Consider the following 26,436-nt stretch of genomic DNA (forward strand, 5'->3'; position numbering starts at 1 on the left):
CAAACTTTGACGCGTGGCTGAAATTGGGTTGGGTTCGCAGTGGATGAGATTTGTGATTTACGCAGATTGATTGGATTGATTGGATTTGGGGCATTAGCCTTCTCAGCGATTTCACCTTGGAGTCCAACGATTGACCAGCTCTGTAGTGTTTGTGAAATTTTTGTGGCAACTGTACGCAGTTTTGTGGAGGGGTCTTTCTAGTGGGATCCGGTTTGTGATATGTGCCAAGAATTAGAGAGATGATAATTATAATTTTATGGCTATAATATAGGGGATAATAAATAGATATAGCAAATTTGTTTTACCATTTAAATGGATCTTAAAAATGTATGAGAAGTTTTATAAATAAAATAAAGAAATTTCAGTCAGAAGCTTAAACCTGTGTGAAGAAGTCATTTCCGACCCTATAAATCATATATATTATTGATCAGCATCCAAATCTGAATCGATCTAGCCATGTCCAGTGAAAATATAAAATTTTGAAAATTTTTTGAAATTTGAAAATTTTATAAGGGGTTACATCATAAAAATTGTCAAAATTTGGCAAAAAATCGATTTTCCTAATTTTTAAACTAAGTATACAGATTTGTTAGCCCAATAAAAACTAGCATAAAACTGCTTTCCGAATTGAAATTAATGCATTTTTGGTTTAGTTATGCTATTTGAAAAACTTCGATTTAACCAAAAAATTGGCATATAAAAATATTGATTTAATATAACTGGAATAAAAATATTTTACATTTTCTTTGACCTATAGTCAAGTCATAAGCTCTGAAGCTATGTTTCCATATTCTATTGTTTAAACTCTATGAGTAAAATAATGTATTATATTGACTTTTGCACTCACCGTTGTTCCATTATTTTCCCCAACTTTCTGTCAATCATTTTTGAACTTTATCTTCGAAATAAAACATTTCCATACACATATTAATACCCCACTTATGAACATGTCATTCAATATTCATCCCGATGGGCTTATTCATTGGCGCATTTTGTGTGCACCTTGAACCCGGCACCGGGGGTAATGCCGGAGCCATTGTCGCCAGACAATAACAAGCCCGAGGAGAGGAAAATAAATGAAAAGAAAAGAAAATCATGTCCGAACTCAAGTGTTCGCCCTTCAACCCCAAATTCCCAAAAGCCAATGCACCGCAGTTCCCCAGAGTGTGAGTGTGCCCCGGAACAAGTGAGAAACGGAATCGGAAAGTCAAGTCAACTGCAATTCTCGGCGTGTTATTTGCAAGAATCAAAATTTGCCTGCATTTATCGCATTTATTTCGAACGCTATTTGCATATTATTTATTTGCACGAGTTTAATGAACTGCACTGCTGTTGCCCCACAGAGGGAATCTCAATCCCTGTGTCCGACGTTTTCTCAATTTTACGCAGCATTTTAAGTGCACTAGGGAAAATTCTAGATAAAAAGAAATACTTATATAAAAATAAAGACAAATTTAAAAATTACTAAGTTCAGTCTATACTAGCTATATAAATCTCCCAAATGCATATATTATGATTTGTTAAAAACATGTTGGCATATTTATATTAAATAGCCAAAAGTAAGGTTTACTTGTTACTTGTTTCAGTGCTTAAAGAAAAGCAAATAGTCGCGCAGCTTCATTGCTTGTGTTTGCCAAGCCCTGTTGTAAAGTTTAAACACATTTCTTTTTTTATTCAATATATATAAGCAAATTAAGCGAACCAAAATAAATGCAATTTCCCTGGCAGCAGCACAACTTAATGAAATATTTAAATGAGTGAATGCACATCAATCGAATTTGGCGCTGGTACGTAATTGTATTTTAAATGCTTTTAAGGTCAGAGAATGCAGCTGCAGTACCGCCCATTGGCCATCAATCAGCCATGCATGGATATGTGTGTAATTTACACCCCAAATGTTGTGTGTGTGTGTGTGCTGGCCACCGCGGCGTATGATAGATGTGACTGGTCCTTAAAACGAAAACTGCATTATTCAATTTGTAATCAATAATGTGTCTTGTTCGAAACGACAACGAAATTATGCTACAGGGTTGGCAACAAACAGGGCCCAATGATCGATAGACAAAAGCCACACTTTGGCAATAGTTTAACCCAGTTCGGGAGCTGTGTGGCTGTGATGGGGTTAAAGTACGGCAGGACATTAACCTACTGGTGCCTACTTAGAGCTGTTGAGAATGGGTAATTCAATCCTTTTGCTGGGCAGCATCCTCGCCGGAGATCGCCTCGGGATATTAAGTTGCTTTCTTTGCCACGTGCCAGCATCCCCGCTGCCCTTTGCTAACGATCGCAGGTAAATATCGATGAGGGGATGTTTTTTCGGGCTGATTTATTTGGCCAGCTTGTTTGTCCACTTGACGCTCATCACGTTTGGCTATTAAGGCCATTAACACCTCCAGTACCTCGCCTCTCCTTCGGTTTGGTTTTGCCTTTTGACTTGGTTTCGTTTCGTTTTTATGGCTATTATGTTTTCTTGTGCCTTCTTTTTTTCTGCAGCGTGAGATTTAGGCATATGGAAATATGAGTTTTGTCTTTGAAATTGGCAGAAAGGCTATTAGTTACTTGGAAGAGATTTCTTTGTCCTATGCTGGGGCTTATTGCCTTTTGTTTATGGAGAGTGGGGATTTGGGTTTTTGAATAAATTATTGATTTCTCATTCAGGCAGAATGAAAATTCCATATTTTGTTGATGAGAAAATGGAATATTTTTACTTTGTAGATGCAACAAACTGTCAGCTTGCGTAATAATTGGATTTTAAACTTTTATTATGCATTAAATGAACAGTTGGCAATGTTTTCTTTATAAAATAATATTATTCTGACTTAAAAAGTACTCACAAGTTAATCACTCTTCCTTGATTGTTTATCACACACTTTTGCATCTTATTTTTAGCCTGGCCTCTAATATCATATCTTCGTGATATTCTATTAAATTAATTATAAGATTACTTAAAATAATCACACCCGCAGTTCTCCTTAAATTCCCCCACAATATGCATATTTATCGAATCGCTAATGAATTTTTATATACAGTCAAGAAAGCTTAAGTTTGACTGAACATTCAATGTGTTGTACAATTATATATTTAACTATTCTAACTTATTAAGGTGTATCAGAATAGAAGATAAATAAATTATATACAAATTATAAAGTTACATAGTGACATATGACAAATATTTCAAATACCAAAAAATAAAATGTAGTACAAGATACATAGTAACTATATACCAGATTTCCCTGTAAGTTTTTGGTATATAACCATTTTCTCGGGTGATTTCACTCTTGCGAGATTTTTATGGAACCCCAAAATTTCGCACATCATAAAGTCAAAATATAAACAACATTTGACATGCGTGACTTGGGTTAGAGCTCGTGCTGAACTCTCACATCATGCGTTGGTGGCGTGCTCAAAAAAACAAAAAAATGGTTCCAGAACTGCTCTGAATTTAATCAATTGTGCAATCGATTGGCCCGTGGCCAGCGGAGAATTCCCCAATTGACTTACTGAATATTTATGGCATCAGCTGAGCTGGCGACAGCCGGGTGACATTCGTAAATCAATGGAATCAAAGGCCTTAACTATTTTCAATTAAAAAAAGTGACGCCTGGCGATTTAAAGTCGGGTAATCGAATTTGTTGTGGAAAAGTTGGCTAGCCTGGGGATTTTTCTCGAACACAATTGGCCCTTTAGGGCAGTGAGAAGCTCTTTAATTGACTTTCAATGTCAACAGGGAAGTAAGCCAGAAAGTTGTCAGAAAAGAAAAGAGAATGTTAGCTTGTGTTCGTGCGAAAGTTGATATTTAATTTGCTAATTGTTGCACTTAAGGCCGTCGAGTGGCAGAGAAATTCGAAATTTGCGTGCTGCCAACGGAAAATTAGTCAACAAAAGACGAATGCGCGGCCGCGGTGCTTAAGATCTTGGAAGCGCGGTAATATACATTAGCCTGTCAATCTTCATTCTGCCAGGAAAGTCACACAAGTCAGTCGACTGAAAATATTTTGGCAACGTCGAATGGCTGGAGGGCAGGGGCTTGGGGGGCTCGTGTTGAGTGGCACTTTTTGAACTTTGGCATCGCCGAAGTTCGCCTCAATTGATTCCAGTTGCCATCTGATGCAGACAGACAGGCCCCTGAATATAGCTGCCAAAGGGCAACAAACAATTTCACTAATCGACTTAAATGGAAGCACTCAAAATGCTTTCTCAAAAGCCATCAGGCGACATCAGGTAAGAAATGTGAAATGCGAACTTCACAATTTGCCATTGACGAGCCACCAGCACCGATCATCCTGGCAGTTCAATGACTCGATTGTTGAACATTAGCTGACATAACTTGAACTCTTGGGGCATAGGCAGGTCCTTGGGCGTAATCAGTGTCCTTTTCAGGCCGAAACTCATTGATTTATGGCCGCAACCTTTACGACTTTGCCCAACTTCTTTTGTCGTTCGAAAGCAGCGCCTAAAGACCCGGCCTTTTCTGCCTTTCGACCTTCGTTACGTGTCCGGCTCTGACTATAGAAATATTGAGTTAGGTCTGGCCACGCCCCCCATAAATATATATATTTAATATGCATTACAGCTGGAACTGACAATGAAGCTACTCCCCCCTTTTATTGACACATATATTTAGCAAATGATTGTTTATTGTTATTTGCCTACCTTCGCCCGGATTCTATTAAATGTTAATAAGTCAAGAGCAGGCACAAGACACTGACATGTTTTCCATATTTTTCCTATCCATAATACCATTTCCCCGGGCTGCATACTAAATTGTTATTTTCCTGTTTATTTTGCAGTTTGCCTGCCGCAATGTCAAGGACATAGCCGCATTGTTGTTGCCATCCCCTAATTTCATTGAGGAGGCACACAAGGCCAGAAGGGTAAGCAATTGCCCGCATTTCCCATTGGGAAAGCAAAATAGTAGGTTCTGTATAACGTAATCAGGCCAAAAGCCAATACTCTAAATTTGGTAATAGAGTAAAGGGTATAGTTGATCAGAGAGGAAGCCATTTATTTAAAATATTATACATATTGTTGTTGAGAGAATAATAGAGACTGAAAATATTTCAATGAATATTTCATTTCAAATGCAATCTTCGAGAGAAGTCCTTAATTCACATTGGCAATAAGGGAATATATGAATTTACTATCACAGAAGCCTGGGGAAGTTAAATTATTCATAGGTTGTTAGTATGAGTATATAATAAATATATAAGCTATTTTATACTCTCTTGAATACATCATAACGACTGCTAAGTAATTCAACATCTTCTGTGTTTTGTTTCTGTAAAAATTGTTTATTTATATTTGAATTTTCAAGTGAATTTCTTACCTTGAAAGGGTTTTACTGAGACTTAAAATAAATATTAAAGGTGTTGTCTTACTTCTGTTTATATTGAAGTTTTGTTACATTTTTCATTGAATGTAATAAGATTTTCAAAGTAGAATATTATTTAAAAAAGCCTTGTTTTATTTCTTTTTCAATATAATCTTTCATTTAACTATTTTATTAAATTGTTTTGTAACAGTTTATTCAATTGTTACATCTCTTAGGAACTTCTTCTAGTCTCAGTGAAAGAGTTTTTGGCCTTCGGCGTAGCTCGAATATCCTGGCAGTCAGTGCTAAAATAACAGCTTCCAGCTTTGTTCTCCCCCCAAATTTCAATCAGTTTTCCCCACACACACACACACATCACTTGTGTGTATTTTCCGAGTTTGTGTGTGTGAGTTTGTTGGAAATCGTAGTTATTTTGGGGGCACGTGCACATGGCGCACAAAAGGAATCTATTGCTTTCGAAATTTTATGAATTTCTCCCGACAGCTGAGTCCGAAAAAGTTACACAAGGCTCATTGTTTCGGCTGGAATTGCAACTTTTGATTAGCACTCTCTGATGTAATAATCAACTTTCCACATACACACACTCCCATACATCTTTGCCAGAATGCCGGCAAACTCGGCATTGTGGAGAGGCTTATATAAATATGTATTATTGACTGATTGAAGGTTTCCCTTTATGCCAAAGCACTATTATTATTGCCCTGCCAGACTCTGGAGATGCCATCGAGCACTCAAGCTTATTTATTGTGCCCCTTCCGCCTCTTAAATAAGCACTATTGTCGAGTGCCCCCCCAATGGGAGACTTCTCGGTTTAAATGGCTAAACACGCCAAACATCTTTTGCTCTCAAGCCGAACGCTTTCCGTGAGACTTTCGCGAATTCCTTAGCCAGTTGCCAGGCGGCAGATTGTGATTTCGAGGGTTTGAGGAACTACAGTGGCTAAGTAATTGATAGAAGTGCTCTTGTTCAGAGTGGAGTGAGTGCCAAAGGTCGCACAGCTAATAAGGAATTATGGCTGGCCACCGGGGAATTCACTTCCTTAGGTTCAAGTTGAGCCGAAACTTTCGTTTTCTTGAAGTTAGATAGATTTAGTAGAAAGGAATCAGGAGCAGAATTTAATGTTCCTGGAAATACCGTCATTCTGTCGATGACAGATTGATCTGTCAAAGAATAAAATGGAATTTCTTTCTATACAATATATGCGGTCAATTTCCCCATGATTTAAAGTGGGTTATGCGCGATAGAGTCTCTTCCGATTGCGTCTTCGAGGATGATGACTAAGTGGCTCGCTGCTTATCAAAGGCCAGTCGTCTCTACTCTATGTACCCGTAATAGTCCGCAGATATAGACACTCCCCCGGCGGCCCATAAATGTCAGAAGAACAATTGTGTTTTGTGAAGTGCAATCTTTTCGCTCAGCTTGCACATTTTATGGCAATTCGCTCTTAGTGCACTGCAGTTCTCTGGACTTCGCTTCACTTCAGCTGAGAACTGGAGACGCTGATGGCTCCTATTTCGTAGCTGGACTCTGTTTATGATGATATATTAATGTGCCGGCCAAATGCTTGGACCGAGGTGCCATAAACCCGAGCCACTTGAAGCCAACCGCAATCGGAGGAGCACGGAACGAGGAGGAGGTGGAGGAGGAGGAGGCGGTATCAGCCATCAAGATTGCTGCTCTCACTGCCACATGCCTTACACATCGCCATATGTACATATATTAAGCGCTTAGTTATATGCTACTTAACACTTCCTCACCATTTATTTTCGCTCGAGAGCGAAAATTGTTTATTTTCATTGCCATAAATTTTGATGGCCAAGCTGGCTGGCCAGCACATAAATCTTATACTTTAATCCCGCTTCCTCCCTTCAAGCAAAAATCCTGTTTGCTTTTGCCGTGCTGCCTTGAATGGCTTCAGTTCTAATTGCTTTTCCAATCAATGGTTATAGATATGGAAAAACTGAAATGGAAAAATGGAAAAGGGAAAAAGGGGGAGGGAGCGTCGAAGCTCATGCGTCAGCTGAGTGTCAACTTTTTGAAATTGCTAATCATGCGTCGCACAGAGAACACAGAGACAGCTATTGAAGTCTCCGGGCCAAATGACGCTATGTGTTTGTTCGATAAACAAAATGTTGTGGCTATAGCTATAGAGACGTTTTAGTACGCACACAATATATATGGGTAATATCTTTCTTTTTTTTCCTTGTATATTTTGCTTTATGGTTAGGCCAACACACTTATCCACATTTGTGTTCATTTTTGGGAAACGGAAAATGGGGAAATACGACCTGGGAAATAGGTCAACGGGAATGGGCTACCAGAAAGTCGTTCTTCATCATAAATTCCATGTTAAATTTTTATTCGCTTTTCAAAGTGAATGTGTAACCCTAAGCAGGGTGTTAGGAAAGTATCTGGTTTCTTAAAGTAACATGTGTTATTTTTTCTTGAATTTAAATACAACAAACGCTACTGTTACCCATTATTATTGTATATATATAAATATAAATTCAAATGAAACCTATAGACTTTAATCTAGTTAACCTGCAGTATTAAATTTATTTAAATTATAGTCTTATGATTCACTAAATACTATTAAGACTACCAGAAATCTTATTTTAAGTAAAATTTATTTATTTCCACCAAACTTTATCGCTAAAAGAACTATTTCCCATCATCTATAATATTATATAAATATTCCTCTAAAAGTATATATAAACTTAACAAATTTTCCTCTGTTTAACGTTGTCTATAAATTACAATTCGAAATATAGACGTCACTTTTTTGGTTTATTTTTGGATTTACAACAAAATAAACGAAGGAGGTTGAGTGTGCAAACGCATCGTGCGGAACTTTTTCAATATACGAAAAAATTACGTATACGCCGTGTGGTGCGTCTGCTTATTAAGTCAAGCTGTGCGTAGGCAATATTTCCGCTGCCACGGAATTCATTCAGACACACAGCCCCTGTGTACGTATATATATATATGTATATACGTTTGTTCGTTCATTCATTAGAAAAATAAATTTGGTTTTTGTTCTTCTGGCCGCCTGCCAACAGGCAATGAGGCGGCAAAGAAACTCTACTCACGTTTTCGTGCACTTGCCCATATCGCTGGGCCTGTGGCCGAATTTATCTCGAGATAAGCCACGGATGGTCACTTTCTAATCATGGCCAAGTAAATTGGCACTGGTCACCTGTAGTACACTTGGGACCATGTCAAAGTTGGCCTCGTCTATCACGCGGTTTTTGGGATGCGGACTCGCACTCGCTCTCGCACTCGGATGCGGATGTTTTCGGTGGCCAACTGTCCCTGGTCATGGGTTCTCCTTCATGTCATATCGATTTTCACCAGGCCACATGGCCCTCTTTTTTTCGGTTCTTCCCCCTTTCGAGTGGGACACGAAAAAGTGTCAGTTGACTGACGGAACTCGTGTTTGCAAAATTGTTCGATTATCTTGTCTGCGAATTGTTTTTTCTTCATCAACTTTTTTTTGCTTCTTCATGTTCATTTTCCTTTTGCCTTTTTTTTTGTGGGTTCTGGCTTAAAGGTGTTAACTTTATCGGTGGGCCTGACTGCCCAGCGGTCAGCAATTGTTCGCATTTTGTTCATTTACAATGCAAACACTTGTTCGGCGAAATGAAAAGCCATTTGATATTCAGCGCTCTTCGGTTCGCTGGCAGTTCAGCATTTTATATAATTTGTTTTTCATTGAAAAATATGAAATATAAAGTCCCTTGTGATATGCTTTGGCACGTACCATTTGCACCCAAAAAAAAAGAAAGAAAACAACCCAAAGAACAAAATAAATAAGTAAGCGAAAACAAAAGTTTCAAAACAATTGAAGTGAATAATTCGGTTGAATTCAAGTAATTGGAGACTTTGACTCGTTTTAGCACTGAGGATTTGGACTAATGCGTTTTAAATTTGATTTCTTTTTAAAAGAATTTAAGAATTTACTCAAATGGAAAGGGTCTTTTAATTTAAAGGAATTTTTGAAGAGAATGTCTCTCAAACAATGACATGTTAAATGTTTAATTAATTACTTTAAAGCTATTGGTTTTTAATCGGTTATCAATTTTCTTTTGACTTGTATATAATTATATTTTAAATTGTAAATAGCATATATAGTTCAACTATAAAAGCAAGTCTTGTAAATTCCATACTTATTAGCTTCTCCTTAGTGGTAACTAAATTACATTTTCCGCGGAGTAATTCAAGAATTTTTTAGTTTAATTCTTTAACTATTTATTGAACTAGGTTCACTGTTTTGCACTTCATTTTCACCCGTCATTTCCAATTACACAAAACGAACTATTTAATATGTGGATAACCAATAATAGGTTCTATGGAACCTTCTGGTGGGTCCGCCTTGCCAATATCCGGGACAAATAGCACCCATTAGGGACCATTAGAAAAGTTGGGACTATGAATATGCATGGTGTTGGACCCATATCGATTATTATTGACCGAGGGGCATTACCTAGAAGCGGCTACCTACGTCAGGGGTCAAAGTGCGGTATCAACACACCCGAGACAGTTCCGTTAAATACCTTTTGTTTTCTATGGTATCTAGTATTTTTTTGCAACCTTACAATTTTCAACACGATTGCACTTTATGACCGCAGCACTGCAATTATCAGTGGCACAGGGGAGTGGCAGGGGAGCCTCCGCCTGAGGCAACCTGAAGCCGCATTGGCAAATAGTTTGCTTAGAACCAGGTTCAATGAACTCCCAACTTTCATTAGAAACGCCATTCGCTGGCAACCGCAAAAAGCGATTACATTAACCAGCGTTCGTAATTATGCCAATTATTATGTATTTTCGATTTTTTCTCCATTTTTTTTTTTATTTTGTTTGCAGCACGCTAGTGACTTTGCCACCACAAAGTTAAGGTTTTAATGGTTTGTTGCAAGCAAAGTGCAAGAGCGCACGTGTCGGTAAGCCAAGCAACTTTGGCTTAACGATGCCGCAACTTGAACCCCCAAAACTATAAATAAAAGCAAGTACAACCAGTTAACCGGCAAACAAGTTTAACTCACTAACGACCTATCAAGTTCAGCTCTTATTTTTGGCTTTATAAAGTATAAGATTTTTATTGAAATGGTACATAGTTTGGCTACAAAGAAATATATTGCAAGTTAAAGAAATATTTTTAATATAAATATTTGTACACTTTCAGACACATCAATAAATTAAGTCAAGAATATTAATTAAAATTAGTTCTGTGGAAGAATTTCTCCATACTATTATTAATAAACTAATAAATTTATAAAATTTGATAGATTTATAGCTTTCTATATATATTTATTTAGCACCAAGAACTTTGCTTGTGACACGCAAGCTCTTGGCCCATATGTTCGGTCATTAACAGAACATTTAGCCAATGACAAGTTTTTATTGACTTAGTTGCAATTAATGTTCATTAACAATATTGCAATTCATATAGCAATTGCATTTTCCAGCCAACTGGCCATTGGGACACTTTGAATATGTAATTTATACGACCAATCCCTGGTATCGGTGTCAATTATTATGAAATCCATTTGCAAGTGTAATGACTGACTTTCTGAGGAAAAAAAAGACGGGGAGAAAAATACTTGTATTATGCCACGATTTCTCATCTGAAATGACAGAGAAGAACTGCTCGTAGAGCATTGAACTGCTTATCTGGCTGGGGCTTTTCTTTACACAATTTCCATCCAAGATTTACGCCACACGATGGCCTTGAGGTGGTGCTGGTTTTTTTCCTAACCATTCGATGGAATCGAGAGAGGGGGCCCGCTATTAATAGGCTGAGGTAAAACCGCCAAGAGGTCGTACCAACTGCAGGCCGAGCAATTATAAAATCATAAAATATAGACATACTTTTTGTTAAACTGTTTACCCAGACCGATTAAGTTGTGCTTGCTGGTTTAAATATATATATTTTTGTGTATGCACAGAAAATAATATTATTAATTCTGTGATTATTAAGGGACTCTTATACATTTCTTGAGATCTTTAAACAGAAGTAGAGTATATGAAGAAAATATTAATATACCATCGTAATGTTAAGGATTATAATCTATATATTATGACTGCAGTTCTGATAAATTCTCTCTGTGTACCCTTTTGTATGAGCTTCGTTCCACAAAAGACTGCCAGCTGTGCCCTAGTGTAAATACATATTTATTACCGAACAGGGAGGACGAGGTGGACGGCCTAGCGTGCCGCTTGTGCGTTAAGCCCAACGATATTATTTAGGCCAATAAAACTAAACGGTTCGGTTAGCCGAACATACTCGTTAATGTAAATGAGGTTTAATTAAAAACAAAAAGTACAAAAAAAAAAACAAAAAAACAATCCTCAAAACCCATGGACAGGTGGGCCCTCACCTCTTCTCAAGTGGGCTTTATTCAAGTGTAACAATTATAAGTTTAATTAATGACTTCGCAGGCCACGCCCCCCTACTCGCATTCTCGGATACCAGATAAGGGGCTTTTGAATGAGTCGGCTGTTCCTTAGTCTCCGATAACACTCGGATTTTAATCTCCGCTCCCCAACATGTAGGTCATTGTGGGGGGTGCGTGGCTCTGTGGATTTGGTGAAGGGAGGAAACCCCAAAAAGCCTCCGCCTAGACAAGTAGCAACCAAATAGAGGATGGCAAATATTTGCTTAAAGTTCGTTATTTTACAGGCCCTTTTGACTGACTGATACTGACTTTATCACTTGCCTTGATAAGCTTTTGAATCGCTGGTATCTAGATAAGGCAATCAGCCAAGTCAAATGCACTGAACGACAAATTACTGTCTGCCTTTTGGGTATCAGTTTGCCGACTGATCCAAGGTGACTGGCAGCTGACAATATTCGGGTTTGTGGGTTTACGACTGTCTCTATAAAGTAATTTTACTTTATGATGGAAAGTCACTGGGGGAATCCATATACTTTGCTAGATAACTATTACTTTTATTCAATGTTTTTTACCTGAAAATTTCCACTTCTTAGAACTGCCTATGGCAAAAGATTCTTTCCTTAAACGCCGATTCATAATGTAATGTATCTTTGGCGCGATGCTGGCACATAGAAAGAGATACTTATCTGCTGCGTGACCAGATACAAAACCTGATTGCGATAAAAACCAGATAAGATGTGTAAAAGATTCTTTGGCAGAAGGCAAAAAAAAGAAGCTTACAATATTTCACAATGTTGCCAAAAGAGTTTAAAAATTTTCCAGAAATACACCATAGTCATTAATCATGTGGTTTTATGTATTATAAATTCAGGCATAAGAAATGTTAAACAAATTAGCATTTAAATTTTAGGCTTAAGAGAATTAAATAAAATAAGAAAAAAGCCTGGTATGTTTGTTATGAATTTCCGAGAAATTTTCTTTCACCGCCCCTCGAGTTCATCAATCAAACTATAACTAATGGAAATTTGAATACGATAAAATGGGAGCCACGTGAACCGAAGAACTCGTCTTATCTAAGGTGAACCGCCTCCGATGAGTGGCAAGGACGGATTTCGTTAGTTTCCGCACATATTGATGGTATTGGAATTTATAATTAACGTTCAATAACTCTTTTCGATTTCGACACATTTGCATGAAGACTAGAAATATGAAATGCCATTTTCCGCTTCGTTGTTTGCGTTCAGTACGCAAAAGGTGTCAATCATGGCGATTTTATGACATGGTCGCGGGTCTCGGCTAAGGCCAAACACGAATTCGAGGGAAACTATTTCGAGTTGAATTTCCCACATTTGTTTCTCAATAAATTATCAATGAGACCCAAATACGCCTCTCCGCTGGGGAAAAACAGGCATGTCAAAACGATGGAAATTGTTGGAAAATGTAGGCCTCATTCTCGATGGCCGGTTGACCTCGCATTTTCGAAAGAATTGGGTCATGATAAGACAAACAAAACTGCCAATTAGTTTGGGGCCCCATCATCCATTAAGTTGTGTGACAAAGGCAAACCTCAAAACTCAATTTAAGTTCGAGGACCACTGAAATGTCAACAGCCAGGACGAAGCCGAAATAAAAGCGGACGAGGACAAGAACCAGGACAAGACAAGCGCTTGATGGCCCAGGGACTATAGTTAATATAGTGGTCATAGCCGTGGGCCTCGGTCATATGATGAGTCCATTTGCCATTTGAACCCAACAGTGAACTTTCGGAGAGTTAGTTTTAGTTTTTTATACATTAGAATATTTAATATACCTGATGTTTAAATAGATAAATCACCTAAAAGTAAAGCTTGTTCTTTAAAATATATATTTTAATTTCTAAACAATTGTTCTCGATTATTCTTTGCACTGTATGTACACACTATTGAGGTCGCCCTGTAGCTTCATTTTGATGAACTTTTTGTCGTGTAATTTGATGTTCGAGTGTCTCTGAATCTGAAATGTGACTACAATGCACCAAGTGCATTGAACTGTCCCAGCTTTTCCACAAATTCGTGTCCACATGAGTCGCACTCTATATAACATCGGACTGACAGCGTCATGGAATAATCGGATCCGTATCCGTATTGCATATCTGTGGTACATATAATCTGTGGAATAGAGGCCATGCAAAGGGTTAGGACCCATCCACAATGTGGTTATTAATGCTGACAGCTTGGCCAGCTTTGGAGGCTGCAGTTCCCACCTTTCGGTTTCGGTTTAGCCCTGGAGCTGGTGTTCAAGTTGAAGTTTACAAGCTGTAATTGAGAGTAGCCGGGGCAAGTTAACTAATTATGCTGTCGACTGCTACAACTTGGTAATTGATTATATTAGTTGGAGCCAAGCATCGCTGGAGGTCACGATAAGGGGCGGTTTCTTAGGGGGTTTCCCACCGCAATTTGTACTAGGAACACTGAAAGAAGAGTATGTAATCTTCTGATGAAAGTTTGTTATCATACTTTAATATTTCAGTACTTATATCCTTGAAAGGGTGTTACAAATTTAGTCCGAAGCTTGTAAAGCAGTGAAGGAGTCATTTCCGACCCTATAAATTATATATATTCTTAATCAGCATCGAAAGCCGAATCGATCTAGCTATGTCAGGACAAAATATAAATTTGTGAAATTTTTTCAAATTTTTATAAGGGGTTACATCATTAAAATTGTCAAAAATTGGCAAAAATTTTAATTTTTTAAATCTTTAATGGAGTATGCAGATTTATTAACCTAACAAAAACTAACACTGGAACACTTTCCAAAGTAAAATTAATGCATTTTAGGCTTAGTTATGAGTTTTTTAAATTCAAAGAATGCGAATATTTTGAGCTTATTATTATTATTGATTTCTGATTCCATTCCAAATTCTTATATATTTTGTTCAGTGTTCCCATTTTTCACAAGAGCATCTTCTTTTATTTTCAACAAAATGCACTGACCATCCCCCTTTTGAATCATAACTTTTTAATTGAATTGAACGCAATTTGTCTGGTCTTTGTTCTGGATGCTGATGGCTGGCTCTGGCTGCTGTGTTATCGATACGGATTGAATTCTGCACTTGATTTGACATCGGACAAACGCTTTCGATTCGAGGTCAAGATTAGCCAAGCATTTAAACCGTTACGCTGCGCAGTTAGCCCAGCTGTCAGCCAAGTTAATGGCTATTTTGAATATAAAGCCAGACTCCCTCGACGCAGTCGCGTCGAATTAACCACACGCGACTATTTCAGCATTTGCATATTTAATTTGTGTGGACTTCACTACTGCCATTTTTTTGTATTCTGCTTATATTTTTCGCAGTACGAGTATCAGTTTTTTCCATTGGATTGGAAAAAAACGTCACCCGCTCAGGCGCGGAATGGATGACAGCCAGACGACAACAACGGAGAAAATGATGTTAACTTGTTTTCTGTATTCCCCCCATATATTTTTTATTTTTGTTTTGTCATTGTCATGTTGCCGGCCTATTGTTGTTACACAGAGAGTTAACGAGTTAATGGAAAAGTTTCCTACTAGAATAAAGAGATTGGGAGTGTGAGTGTGTTTTTATAAATATATTTTTTTGACTGACACGAGACACAATTTGCATTTCGCGACCGCAAAAATAATATATCAATATGGTCACAGAGAGAGGGAGATAAATTAACATGAAAAGTTCACCGCAAATCGCTTTGAGTGCAACTTCAATTTGTTATGGAAACCCAGTTTTTATTTTGTGGCGGAAACTTTATCTGTGGAATACAGGGTAAGCTCTCGGCGAAGCCGGAAAATCCAGTGTAGGTGGTGTGGAGGAAAATCTGTAGTCGCCAACAAAGTTACATCCCTGAGATAAAAAGTTGTGGCAATATTTACTTTTTTGCTTTCGCTTTTACCATTCCCTTTGCCGCATTTGATTCAATTATAAGCGGATAAAAGAAAGCGAATATCTATATACGCACACTATGTAGTAGTGCCCCGGTCCGATATATATTGGCATAATCGCATCAGTTCGGGGAAAGCACAAGCTGCTGGTCGGAGCTAATTGAATTGGATTTCCCAAAGCCGAAGCCGGGCTCAACTCAACTCAACTCCCCCTGATTGTCAATCAAAACTGTTTGCCCGGGAACGTAATCTTATCATGTAACGGAAACAGTCCATATTTCTGCATTATACAATATATATTATACATTTAAGGGGATTCGTCATGCCGTCACTTTGTGGCTCACCTGTTCCTGCTCGCGAAAAGGGGTGTGGTTCCGCCCGGCGTCAATTAGCAGACTTACCAGGGCTAAAACTTATTATAAAACTGTCTACTTACCGGGTGAGGGGCAGGTGGCAGTCACTCAAAACTTTGGCTAAGTGCGAGCAAGGCAAATTAGCGCCTTTGACCGGCCCTATTATTGCGGAAATCAGTCTCTACTCAAATAATAAATAAGTATGTGTAAAAATAGCTAATGCTTTTATTTCAAAATGTGCCAGAAAAGCGATCATCAGGTTGAGTAAGCTAGCAAAAATATCGGAAGTTGATGCGGTCAGTGTTTAGGAATTTCTTTAAGGGAATGGGAAAGCTGTAAATCTTTGAACTGTTTGTTTGAATAATTGTTATCATACAAAGCTAATAGTTAGCATTTAGGAATTTTGTAAAATGCATTCCATTGCCTTGCATTTTAAAGCTTAAAATCCCCTTTAAAATATTCAGGTTCTTATCAGGCCTTTACCTTGCCCAAAAAAGCCTCGTAGGCTCAACAACACACACACAAATTGGTTCGAGATAATTTCCCTCCAATCGGGCAATGCAATCAACTGACTTCGATGAGTCCCAGGCAACAGTACAACAACTTATCATTAGCCAGACTTGATGGGCTTTCTGCCCGGCCCAAGGACATGCGACATCATGATGACCAAAACCATTCGATTCGACTGCATATGGTCGGGTAAATTAATGGCTTTTTGCCGCAGTCAGGGCCTGTCCCTATCGTAAAAGTAGTCCATTTTTGGGATTTAAATGGAAATGAACGCACACGTGTAGGCGCCCCCCATGAAAAAGAAAACGAATAATAATAACAGATTGGTGAAAAATTGTTAATTGTTTACCAATACATGTAAAATTATTCAATACTCTTTGTACTAATTGTTGATGTACATATTCATATATGAAGCAATCCAAATCGAAATTCTCTGTAGAAAATCACACCTATTTCGGTGCGGATATAAGAAATTATCGACTTGACAACCAATATGGGTTAAATATCATTTTTATGCATTTTATTTATGGGGCTTAAGTGCTTTAATTTCGCCGATAAAACACGTGAACGATCTGAGGAGGGGAGTGGAGGGTTGCAGTCCGTAACTGAGGGCAAAAACTTTATTTAAATATAAATATATGTATATTTTGAATTTGTTTCGAGATGCGGCCAGTGAACGTCAAACTGTGACGTCACAATCAGACGAGTTGAGAGTCAGCAAGTTGAGAGACAAAAGCTGTTTAAAAGCGGTGTGAAAAACCGGCTTTAACATAGACTGGCTCACTCCGATCACTTCTTTGTGCTGGCCTGGGAATCACTCGGATTCGTCTTTATCTCTGGCCAAGTGTTATTCATGTTGTTTTTCGATCAATCCAGATCACGTGCCCTGTGAGTCCCCCAACGATGGTCGCCAGACCAGCCTCCAGCCTCCAGCCTCCAGATCCCAACAGTTGGTCAGTTGGAGTGAATAACTCCGCTCCCTGGGCCTGGGGCATAAACATTTATATTCCGCAGGCACTTTGTTCTCCGTTGATTTTTATTTCAGAATATCGTTCTAACGCCCCGTTTACTCATGCCACCTCCAGTTTATTTCAGTGGCTTCGGATTCCTGCCGAGTCATTCAAAATGAGCAAATTCTCCAGCCGGTGCAAAAATGCGTTCCCAGCTCAAGAGTTCAAATACTCAGATACTCAGAAACATGGATATTCGAACAGAATAGAAAACAAGTACTTGCAATGTACTTGTCTCTTTCAATTAATGTTTAAAATAGGGCCAACTTAAGAAATATAAGCAAATAATATATATATAATCTTGACTAACAAATAAACAGAAAATTAACACAGAATATTAAAAATTATGAATAATATATTAAGTTTTTAAGAACCGTAAAGTTCTTGTTCTCAATTCATATACAAGGACAGCTTGCACTGAAAAACAAAATGATAGGCTTGTAAATTATTTTGGTTGTAAAAATTGTTCATATGACATTGAAGGCATTTAAGAGAATTTATAAATTTAATATATCATATAAATTAAATAAACATGATGTAGTTATTTCAGATTCAAGGCTGAAAGGGAAAAAATATTTGCTATATTTATCAATATTTTCAGATGACAATTCTTTTGACAAATAAAAATTTAAAATACTCATAACTAAGTCAAAAATGCATTAATTTTGATTCGGAAATCACTCCTTTGCTAGTTTTTATTAAGATAATAAATCTGCATACTCAATTTAAAATTTAAAAAAAATTCAATTTTTTACCAAATTTGGACAATTTTAACAATGTAACCCCTTATAAAAATTTGAAAATTTTGAAAAACTTGAACAATTTTATTTCTCAACCGGACATAGCTAGATCGATTCAGCTCTTGATTCTGATCAATAATATATATGAATTATAGTGTCGGAAATAACTTCTTCACTGATTTACAAGTTTCTTAGTATCCGTATAATACCTAGCAAGAGTATAAAAATCAAAAATTAAATCCATTTAAGAGTAGTTTAGTGCACATGCACAATTAAATTAACAAATAAACAAATTTTAGGATTATATATAGAAATAAATCATGCCTGAACGGCGAAATGACTTTGATCTGCACTGTCAGATCTTGTGTATATTGTCTACCTCGTGAAATAAATCAAATTCTTAGAATCAGAGAGTCTGCACGCGAACGGAAGCTCTCACTTTGAGAACAAAGTGAATTCTACTGCGTTTCCCTTTAAATTCGAATCTCGAGCATACGAACAATCGGTGCCGGTGCCCAGTGTCCATATGGGTATTATCAACAGTTGCACTCGTATTTGATCAAGTGCGAATTGCCTTTTGTGTTTCACTATCAATAAATAATCAAAGAAACTAACAAAGCCTCGCTTCCGTCCACAGATAGTCGCTTGGGAAATGCGAATTCCACCTTGATATCAATTTGAATTTGAATTTTCATTTGATTTTGATTCGGATTCCCTTCCAACTCATATTATCATCATGAACCGGCTGGTGAGGCGTTAAAACGAGCGTGAAATTCACACCCCTTAAATGCCGCTAAAAGATCGCTTTCACACTTTAAAATGCCATAGATAATGTCTACAGCGAGAGATCTTTAGATCGGACCAAAGCAAATATGAATTAGTTAGGCTCTTTATTGACTCAGCGTCACACGCCGCAGATAGATGGATGGATCGCTTTTCTGGCTGATAGTTTGGCGCTTGGGGATCATATTGCCACATGATCGATGGCTGGCGGACATTGATCGAGCTTTGAACGAGGAAATTAGGGGGCGGATGTGTACTTTGGTAGGGTATTGGTTTAAAAGAAATTCTAAAACAATTCTCTATAGAATTTTTGAACTAAAACTGAACCAAGAAAAAAGCAATAAACAAAATCTACGCAAATTCTGGGTCACCATAATTAATGCAATTATCGAGACAAAGCGCTTTAAATATAGCTTTCAAGTATAATTAGAAAAATCAGTTTACTCTAATCTTTAAAAAGCACTTGAAATAATGGAATTATATACCTCACAATAAAGACAAAGAACTCAGCCGGCAGTCTATAATTAAATTTTAATAAAAGCATTGCATAATTAAATTTCATAAATCCTCTGGCGATAATCGCAATAATAATTCACCTCCCGAGTTGATTCTGCGGGCAAATCAGCAATTAAATGCGCCATTCTTTATCGGCAATCATTCATTTCGCATCTTCTGGCATTTTCACGACTCGTTGGTGAGCATCCCAGCTATTAATATATAAAAAATATATAGATATCTCTGGGCACAAAAGTAGGGCATGCAAATGCCTCTCAGGCCTGACGCGAAAAAATAAAAACGACAGAAGAAAATGTTGATTTTTCTCTGCCTCCGGTCGCGTGTTCACGAAAAACGATGCTACTCGTGTTTTCCATAGAATTTGGATTATGATGAAATGCAGTGAGAAAAATTAGAGAATACTAAAATACTAAAAATCAACTACCTTAAGATATCAGATTTGTAATATTTGTTCTTTAAACCTACCCAAAGTATTTGTTAAATGTCTTTACAATAATATTTTAATTCATTAAGCTATCTTGCGATACTGAAGCTATGTCTAAGGGTTATAATAATATATTTTTCGCACTTATTTAATTATTTTATAATATATATAATGTTCTAAAAATAAAGCCTCAACTTCATATAATATCTAATCGTTTTTCTACGTGCTTTTGACTTTTGGATAGATAGTTAGATAGATGCCGAAGAGAATTCGCGATGAGCTCATTAAAGTCGATTCTCCGGTCATGTTGTAAGCGCCTGATCGTTGGATTTTGTGTACCGACTTTGGGTTTTGGAGGGGTTATAATGCGTAGTTAAAAAAAACAGTTATAATCAAGGGGGCTTCATGGGAGCCAAGCGTGCGATGATGATGATGATGATGAGTGGGGGTGCGGTTCTATTGGGTTCGGGGTTCGTTCAGTAATTGCCTATAAGTGGTATCTATGACAGGCGCTGGTGGCCAGTTTCTTGGTGAAATAACTGGATTTGTGCCTTATCACTGAACTACCGATAACGCGTTCCCAGCCCATTATATGCATAGCAGGAGCGTGCCATTTTAAAAAGTAAACGAAACCATTACTTTTTCTGACTCATTGTCGAACGAGTTTCGGGGGCTCTAAGCGAATGTGCCGTCTCATCGCGGTCCAGTTTGTATTTGCTTTTAATTTCACAATCAAAACAATAATTATACGAATGCCTTATCTCCCTCAACGATTCTCATTTTCTCCCTCTCATTTCTCAATCTCTCTTTCTCTCTGTGTATTGCAGGTGGCGCCCCATAAAAATGCAATTTTAATGGTCAAGAAAATAGAGCGACGCGGCCGCTGTTGCACATTGGAAATTGTACAGAAGCCCGAAGAAAGAAGAGTAAAATTTACTGGAAATTAAGCGGAAAAAATCGAGTTACAAAAAAACATTGAGAGCTTGCTGTGATGTAATACAGAGCAAAAGTGAAACGCCAAGAAAAAAGTAAAAAGCAACAGAGTTGTAAAAAAAATACAACAAAGATTATATAATTTGCTGCCGCCGAACTAGGACAACACCAACAGCAGTCAGTAGTCGCAGCAACATCTTTAGAAGCAGCAACTAAATCTGGGGAGCAACCAAAGCAACAGCAACTAAACTAGCAACAATTACAGCACAACAGCAACAATTACGCCGCACTGAAACATTTGCAACAATTGTAGTATTAACAATAGCAACAACTAAATCAGCAGACAACTGCAGTAGAAGCAAGAAACAATTTGTTTTTGGCAGCAACAATTGCAGCAGCAAGCGACAGCAGCAACTGTTGCAGCAACAACATTGGCAACATAAATTGTAACAGCAACAGCAACAGCAACAACTGATAAAGACCGTCTGGCAACAGAGAACGATCGCAATTTGCAGCAGCATAATTTCAAAGTCGGAGCGTGGGAATTGCAAATCACAGCAGCAACGCGACGCGACACTCCAACAGCAGCAACAGCAGCAGCAGCAACAATCACTGCGAGCAGCAACATCGTTCGCTGTTGGCTCTCGTCTGCTCTCGTGGCTCTCGCAGCGCTCTTTGCACTCGCTTTGAGAACCGCTGGCGTTGCTCCATCTCGCTCCCTCGAGCGGTAGAGTATATTTGGAGGCGTTGGGGCGCTCGCTCCCGACAGTTGTGCTTGGAACGCTTCGGAGTGAAGATCGTGCTTGTCCGATCGCAGCGCGTGATACACGGCGGAAAATATAAAACAAGAGACCCAAAACTCGGAAGAAACGCGAATCGAAGCGAGTGAGAAAAAAGCAACTGCTTGACAGCTAAAAAAGAAATTGTTTTTTACACACATCAATCTCGTCGCACGTAAATTAGCAAGCGTTCGCAAGAAACAAGCCGCCGCACAGATAAATCAGAAATTACAAATAAAAAACACAGAAAACAAATATCAAAAACCGAAATTGGCTGCAAACGAGAGACAGCGGATACACCGAGTGAAATTTGTGTCATAAGCAAAGCCAAAAGGCAGAAAACCAAAAACCCAAAAAAGCGCTAGCAAAAAAGCAAAAACATAAAAGCGCCTAAGTGACTGTGAAACTGTGAAGTGATGTGTAAAGCCTGAAGAATGGCCATAGACCTCCTGATCCTGGCCCTGCTGCTCGTCTCGTTCCTGATCAATCTCCTGGCGCTGTGTGCCTTCTGGATCACTCCCGGCCTGCGCACCACCGCCAATCGTTTCACGATCAATCTGCTGGCCATCAATCTCATTGGATGCTGCATCCTTGCCCCCACTCTCTTCCTGGGCCTGCCCTCCAAGTCTGCGGGTCACACAGTGCCGGCAGAATCCCTTGAGTATGTCTCGAAGCCGGGAAACCACCAGGTCACCGTCAGGCGTAATGGCCACGTCGTCGAGCAGGATGCCGTGGTGGTGCGACGCAACATCAGCGACGGCAGCGATACGGTGGATTTCATCAATTGCACCGGCAGCTACTGCCGGGAGCTAACCATCGATGAGCGTCGGGATGGTGGTGTTGTCATCACGGAGACGGAAACCCATGAGGAGAATCTCTCCGCTGCCTTCGAGAGCACTCCCACCTCGGCCCCAGTTCTGCCACCGGTGGAGCTTCGCTGCTGGTCCATAGATATGACAGCGGCTCTGGGAGCCCTGGCTGTGCTCCTCGTGGTGGGTGACACCTGGTGTGCCGTCACCGATCCCCTGCGTTACCACAGTCGGATTTCGGGGGTGAAGACTTGGATCTTCATAGCCCTCACCTGGCTGGTTGGTATGCTCTTCGGGGCCCTATCCTTCCTCCGCGTGCTGGACTTTGAGGCGGACACCGTGCTGAGTCGGCAAAGGCGATTGGCAACCACTTACTTCAACATTAGCACCTCCAGCAATATCTTTGGTGTAGTCTATGCCAGTGTGTACTTTATCGTGATCATCTTGCTGCCCTTTGGCTTCGTGTGTGGAATGTACTGGCGGATCTTTAGTGAGGCTCGCGGCAATGGGTTGCGCATGCGCCAGAATGGATCCTCGCCTCTACTGCAGAGCGCCTTGAACCTCACCGCTGGGCAGCAGGCGGCTCAAACCAATCAGTTCTCCAACAGTTTGTGCGTCCACCGGCACTCCATATCCTCGGCGAGTTCGCATGGCGGCAACAGCACCGTGGGCCTCGGCATTGGACTCGGTGGCCTGCAAATGCAGATCGATCAGCGCCAGCAGCCTCGCAGTTCCCCCAGCTGCCTGCGTCGCGACTCGGCGGCCAAGGTTCTGCTGCCCACAATCTCAGATGATGGCGGTTCGGATGCGGATGCGGAGAGTATTGCCGGTGTCCAGCTGATGCCCGTGCAGGAGCACACCCTGTCGGATCGTAACCAGAACATCCTGCTGACCCTGCAAACGGCTAGTGGTGAGATCAAGCGGAACTATTCCGCTCGCCAGCTGCCTTTGCTGGGCACCTCCTCGCAGGATCTGCGGGAGGCCCACCGCCTGCAAGGTATCCGTCAGGTGCACAGCTCACCCAACCTGCACAAGTACACGGAGCTGCGACAGGAGTCGCTGGGCGATGAGAGCGGCTCACCCCATCTCCTGGGTCATGCCCAGCGTCAGCAGCAGCAGCAGTCGCAGCAACAGCACATGCAACATCAGCAGCACTCGCTGCAGCACCATCAGCAGCAGCATCACCCCCACTTCAGCTCGCCCCGCCACCAACAAGGACAACAGGGCCACGCCCTCCAGATTCCCGCCATCCACGCCTCCCCAAAGGCGCTCAGCTACATGAGCTCCCTGCGTCACCGGCTGAGCAACGCCAGCTCGCTGTTCAAGTACCGCGAGGAGTCGCGGGCTGCTCGGATCAGCATCCTGGTGGTGGTCATGTTCGTGGTCTCCTACCTGCCCTTCGGCCTGCTAGTCCTGCTGCAGTCGCGCCTGATGGCAGCTAACTTTGGCGGCTCCTCGCAGCTGGCCATCTTCATGATCCTGCTGGCCAACCTCAGCTCGCCCTTCATCTTCGCCTACCGGAATAAGAGGGTGAGGCGCGGTGTGAAGCGCCTGTTTGGCCTGGACAAGTCGGCAGGTCTGCAGAGGCACTGCAGCAGCAGTGTGAAGACCAACGGCGGAGCTCCAGCTGCTTCCGGCGGAAGTGGAGGAGCACAGTTGCAGCGGAATAGCAGCAAATTGTCGCAGTACAGCAGCAATAGCTGCCGATATCTGACGCCCCAGAGCTCGCTGGTCAGCCAGGTGCCGGTGCACACCACCCTAACCCTGCGGCCCAACAGCAGCTGCAGCACCATCATCAACTTTGGTGCCACCCGTGGATCGGCGGACTCCGATGAGCTGCCACCTCCAACACCACCGCCGCCACCTCATACTGCGACACCCACGCCGCCGCCGCCGTCAAGGCCGCAGCGACCCAAGTTGCAGCGGGGCATCACCATCGTGGAGCATATCGCCATCACACCCACGACGCCTCACAAGTTCCAGAACCGGCGGGGCCGGCTCTTCGACATGTTCTTCCGCGGCTCCAAGAAGCTGCAGGCGGGCTGCCAGAGCCAGAGCTTGCCCACAGAGGTCTAAGCTAAGAGGACTTAATGTTTAAATATTTATTAAGTAAGAGGACACACACTAAACTCGCTTGCTGAAGAATTCTAAGAACAGTATTCGTAATTTGTAAGTGTAGCAATTAGCAAAGACAAGTTCGAATTTGAGCTGTCCCAGAAGCTTCTCATGCCAAAAACAAAAGAAAGTCAGACTCACAAGTTTGAGATGCTTTAACTTAAAAGATAACTAAGCTAAACTATAAACATAAAAAACACTGAGAAAAACACACTAAAAACAAAACAAACAAAATGTACCTTTAGAGCATACAAAGCAAATAGCAACAACTGTGTACAAGTCAAATTAACAAACAAACAGAGGGACGATTATAATATTCTTAGGGTGGATATCAAACTGTAATGTGGAACCAAGCCAAGCCAAGTCGAGATGGAATCAATGTACCTAAGCAACAAAGCATATGAACATTTAATGTTTTTATAGAGAAAGTCCAATTCAATCCAATTCAACTCAACTCAGACAGCACAGTTATCCACAGCTAATTTATTATTTATTTTTAAGGCATTACCACGATACGAGCCTAGTTATTAGAGACACACACAAAAACACCGAAAAGCTTTAACTCCAAAACATTCTGGCTAACCGAGAAGAGACGCAGCAAATACATTCAATTGATAAGTTAATTAATTAATTAAGTAAGTGTGCAAAGCATATGCGTATTCGTATTTTAGCGCCTAAGTAGCCGAGTAGTCCCAAAGTCTTAAATCGAGCACCTAGTGCCGCGCAGTGCTTTTCGAGCCGACCATCTTCCAAAATGGCCCCTCAAGGTCGCATTTTCATATTGAAAAGCGTTAGCCAGTGCAGCGGCCATTGGAAAATTGGTCAGTAAGTCAGTTGGTCAGTCTGCCAGTCAGTCAGCCAGCCAGCAGTTAGTTAACCATTAAAGTCAATTCGCTTTCGTAGAACCCTGGGCATTGCGTGCAGCTAAATACCTCATTAGATATAATTTAAAGTGCAAGATGGACAGCGGGAATAGGTCAAAAGTCAGAGCCATCATACCACCGGCTCATGCATAATGGATAATGGATTGTGCATACCTGGTATGGTTGAAGTGGCCCTGGCATTTGTCCCCTCCTGACCGCTTCGGGCCAGAAAGCTTTATACCGTATAGGTTCTCCTCAGCGCTCCGCTTTGATTTGCCCCGCTGCACAGATACACACACCACACACACCACGCACACCACACACACACCATACAAAACCAACCTCGAATTTATATTTCTAAAGTTTATATTTTATATAGAGCGTGTGCATAGGAAATATCTATAAATATGTGTGCATGTGTGTCGGTCGGTTGGACAAAGAAAAAAGAGAATATTTCAAAACCAATTATTGTGATGTCGAGCAAGGCAGGCGGGCGAAAGAATGTAATTTCGAAATGCATTAAAAATAACTTAAAACATGTATTAATAGTTATACCGTATATATATACAGACACACTTTTACATGCTTATATATTATATATGTATACATTATACCTTTACTAAATAGTGATATTTTCTCAAAACTTACTCAACTGTCATTCGCTAAAACCATTCGATGTAAACGCAAGGCAAATGTAAAACCAAAAAACCAAGTTCAATGTGACAAATTAGCTTTTAATCTGAAACTGATGAATGTGAAGAAAAGAAGTAAAATTAAAATACAAAACCGAAAATGCAGCAAACATACTATATATATTGAATAAATTAACAGCCCCATTGGCGGTGGCTACTGCAAGTCTAATCCGGTATTTTCTAGCTGTGCTGCTAATAAATTCGAAAACGAAACCACACACACAACAAACCACACGAAAAGAGCAAGAAACTATTCAAATAAAAGATTATGTGTCTTAAAAGAATTAA

At 40.0% G+C, this 26,436-nt stretch overlaps 1 protein-coding gene across 1 annotated transcript; it reads left to right on the plus strand.

The window, feature by feature from the left end:
• Positions 1–4,790: 4,790 nt before the first annotated feature.
• On the plus strand, positions 4,791–26,436 carry LOC110186144 (uncharacterized). The gene is made up of 2 exons (XM_020955194.2): positions 4,791–4,874; positions 20,785–26,436. The coding sequence occupies exon 2, from the start codon at positions 22,104–22,106 to the stop codon at positions 24,552–24,554; it is 2,451 nt and encodes an 816-aa protein (XP_020810853.2). The 5' UTR covers positions 4,791–4,874; positions 20,785–22,103; the 3' UTR covers positions 24,555–26,436.

Source organism: Drosophila serrata, unplaced genomic scaffold (assembly GCF_035046125.1).
Source record: "Drosophila serrata isolate PLE 108 unplaced genomic scaffold, ASM3504612v1 contig_382, whole genome shotgun sequence".
In the NCBI taxonomy this organism is placed as follows: domain Eukaryota; kingdom Metazoa; phylum Arthropoda; class Insecta; order Diptera; family Drosophilidae; genus Drosophila; species Drosophila serrata.

What these genes read in the sequence shown, in the direction of transcription:
- LOC110186144 (XM_020955194.2), top strand. Translation starts at nt 22,104, where the DNA reads ATGGCCATAGACCTCCTGATCCTGGCCCTGCTGCTCGTCTCGTTCCTG.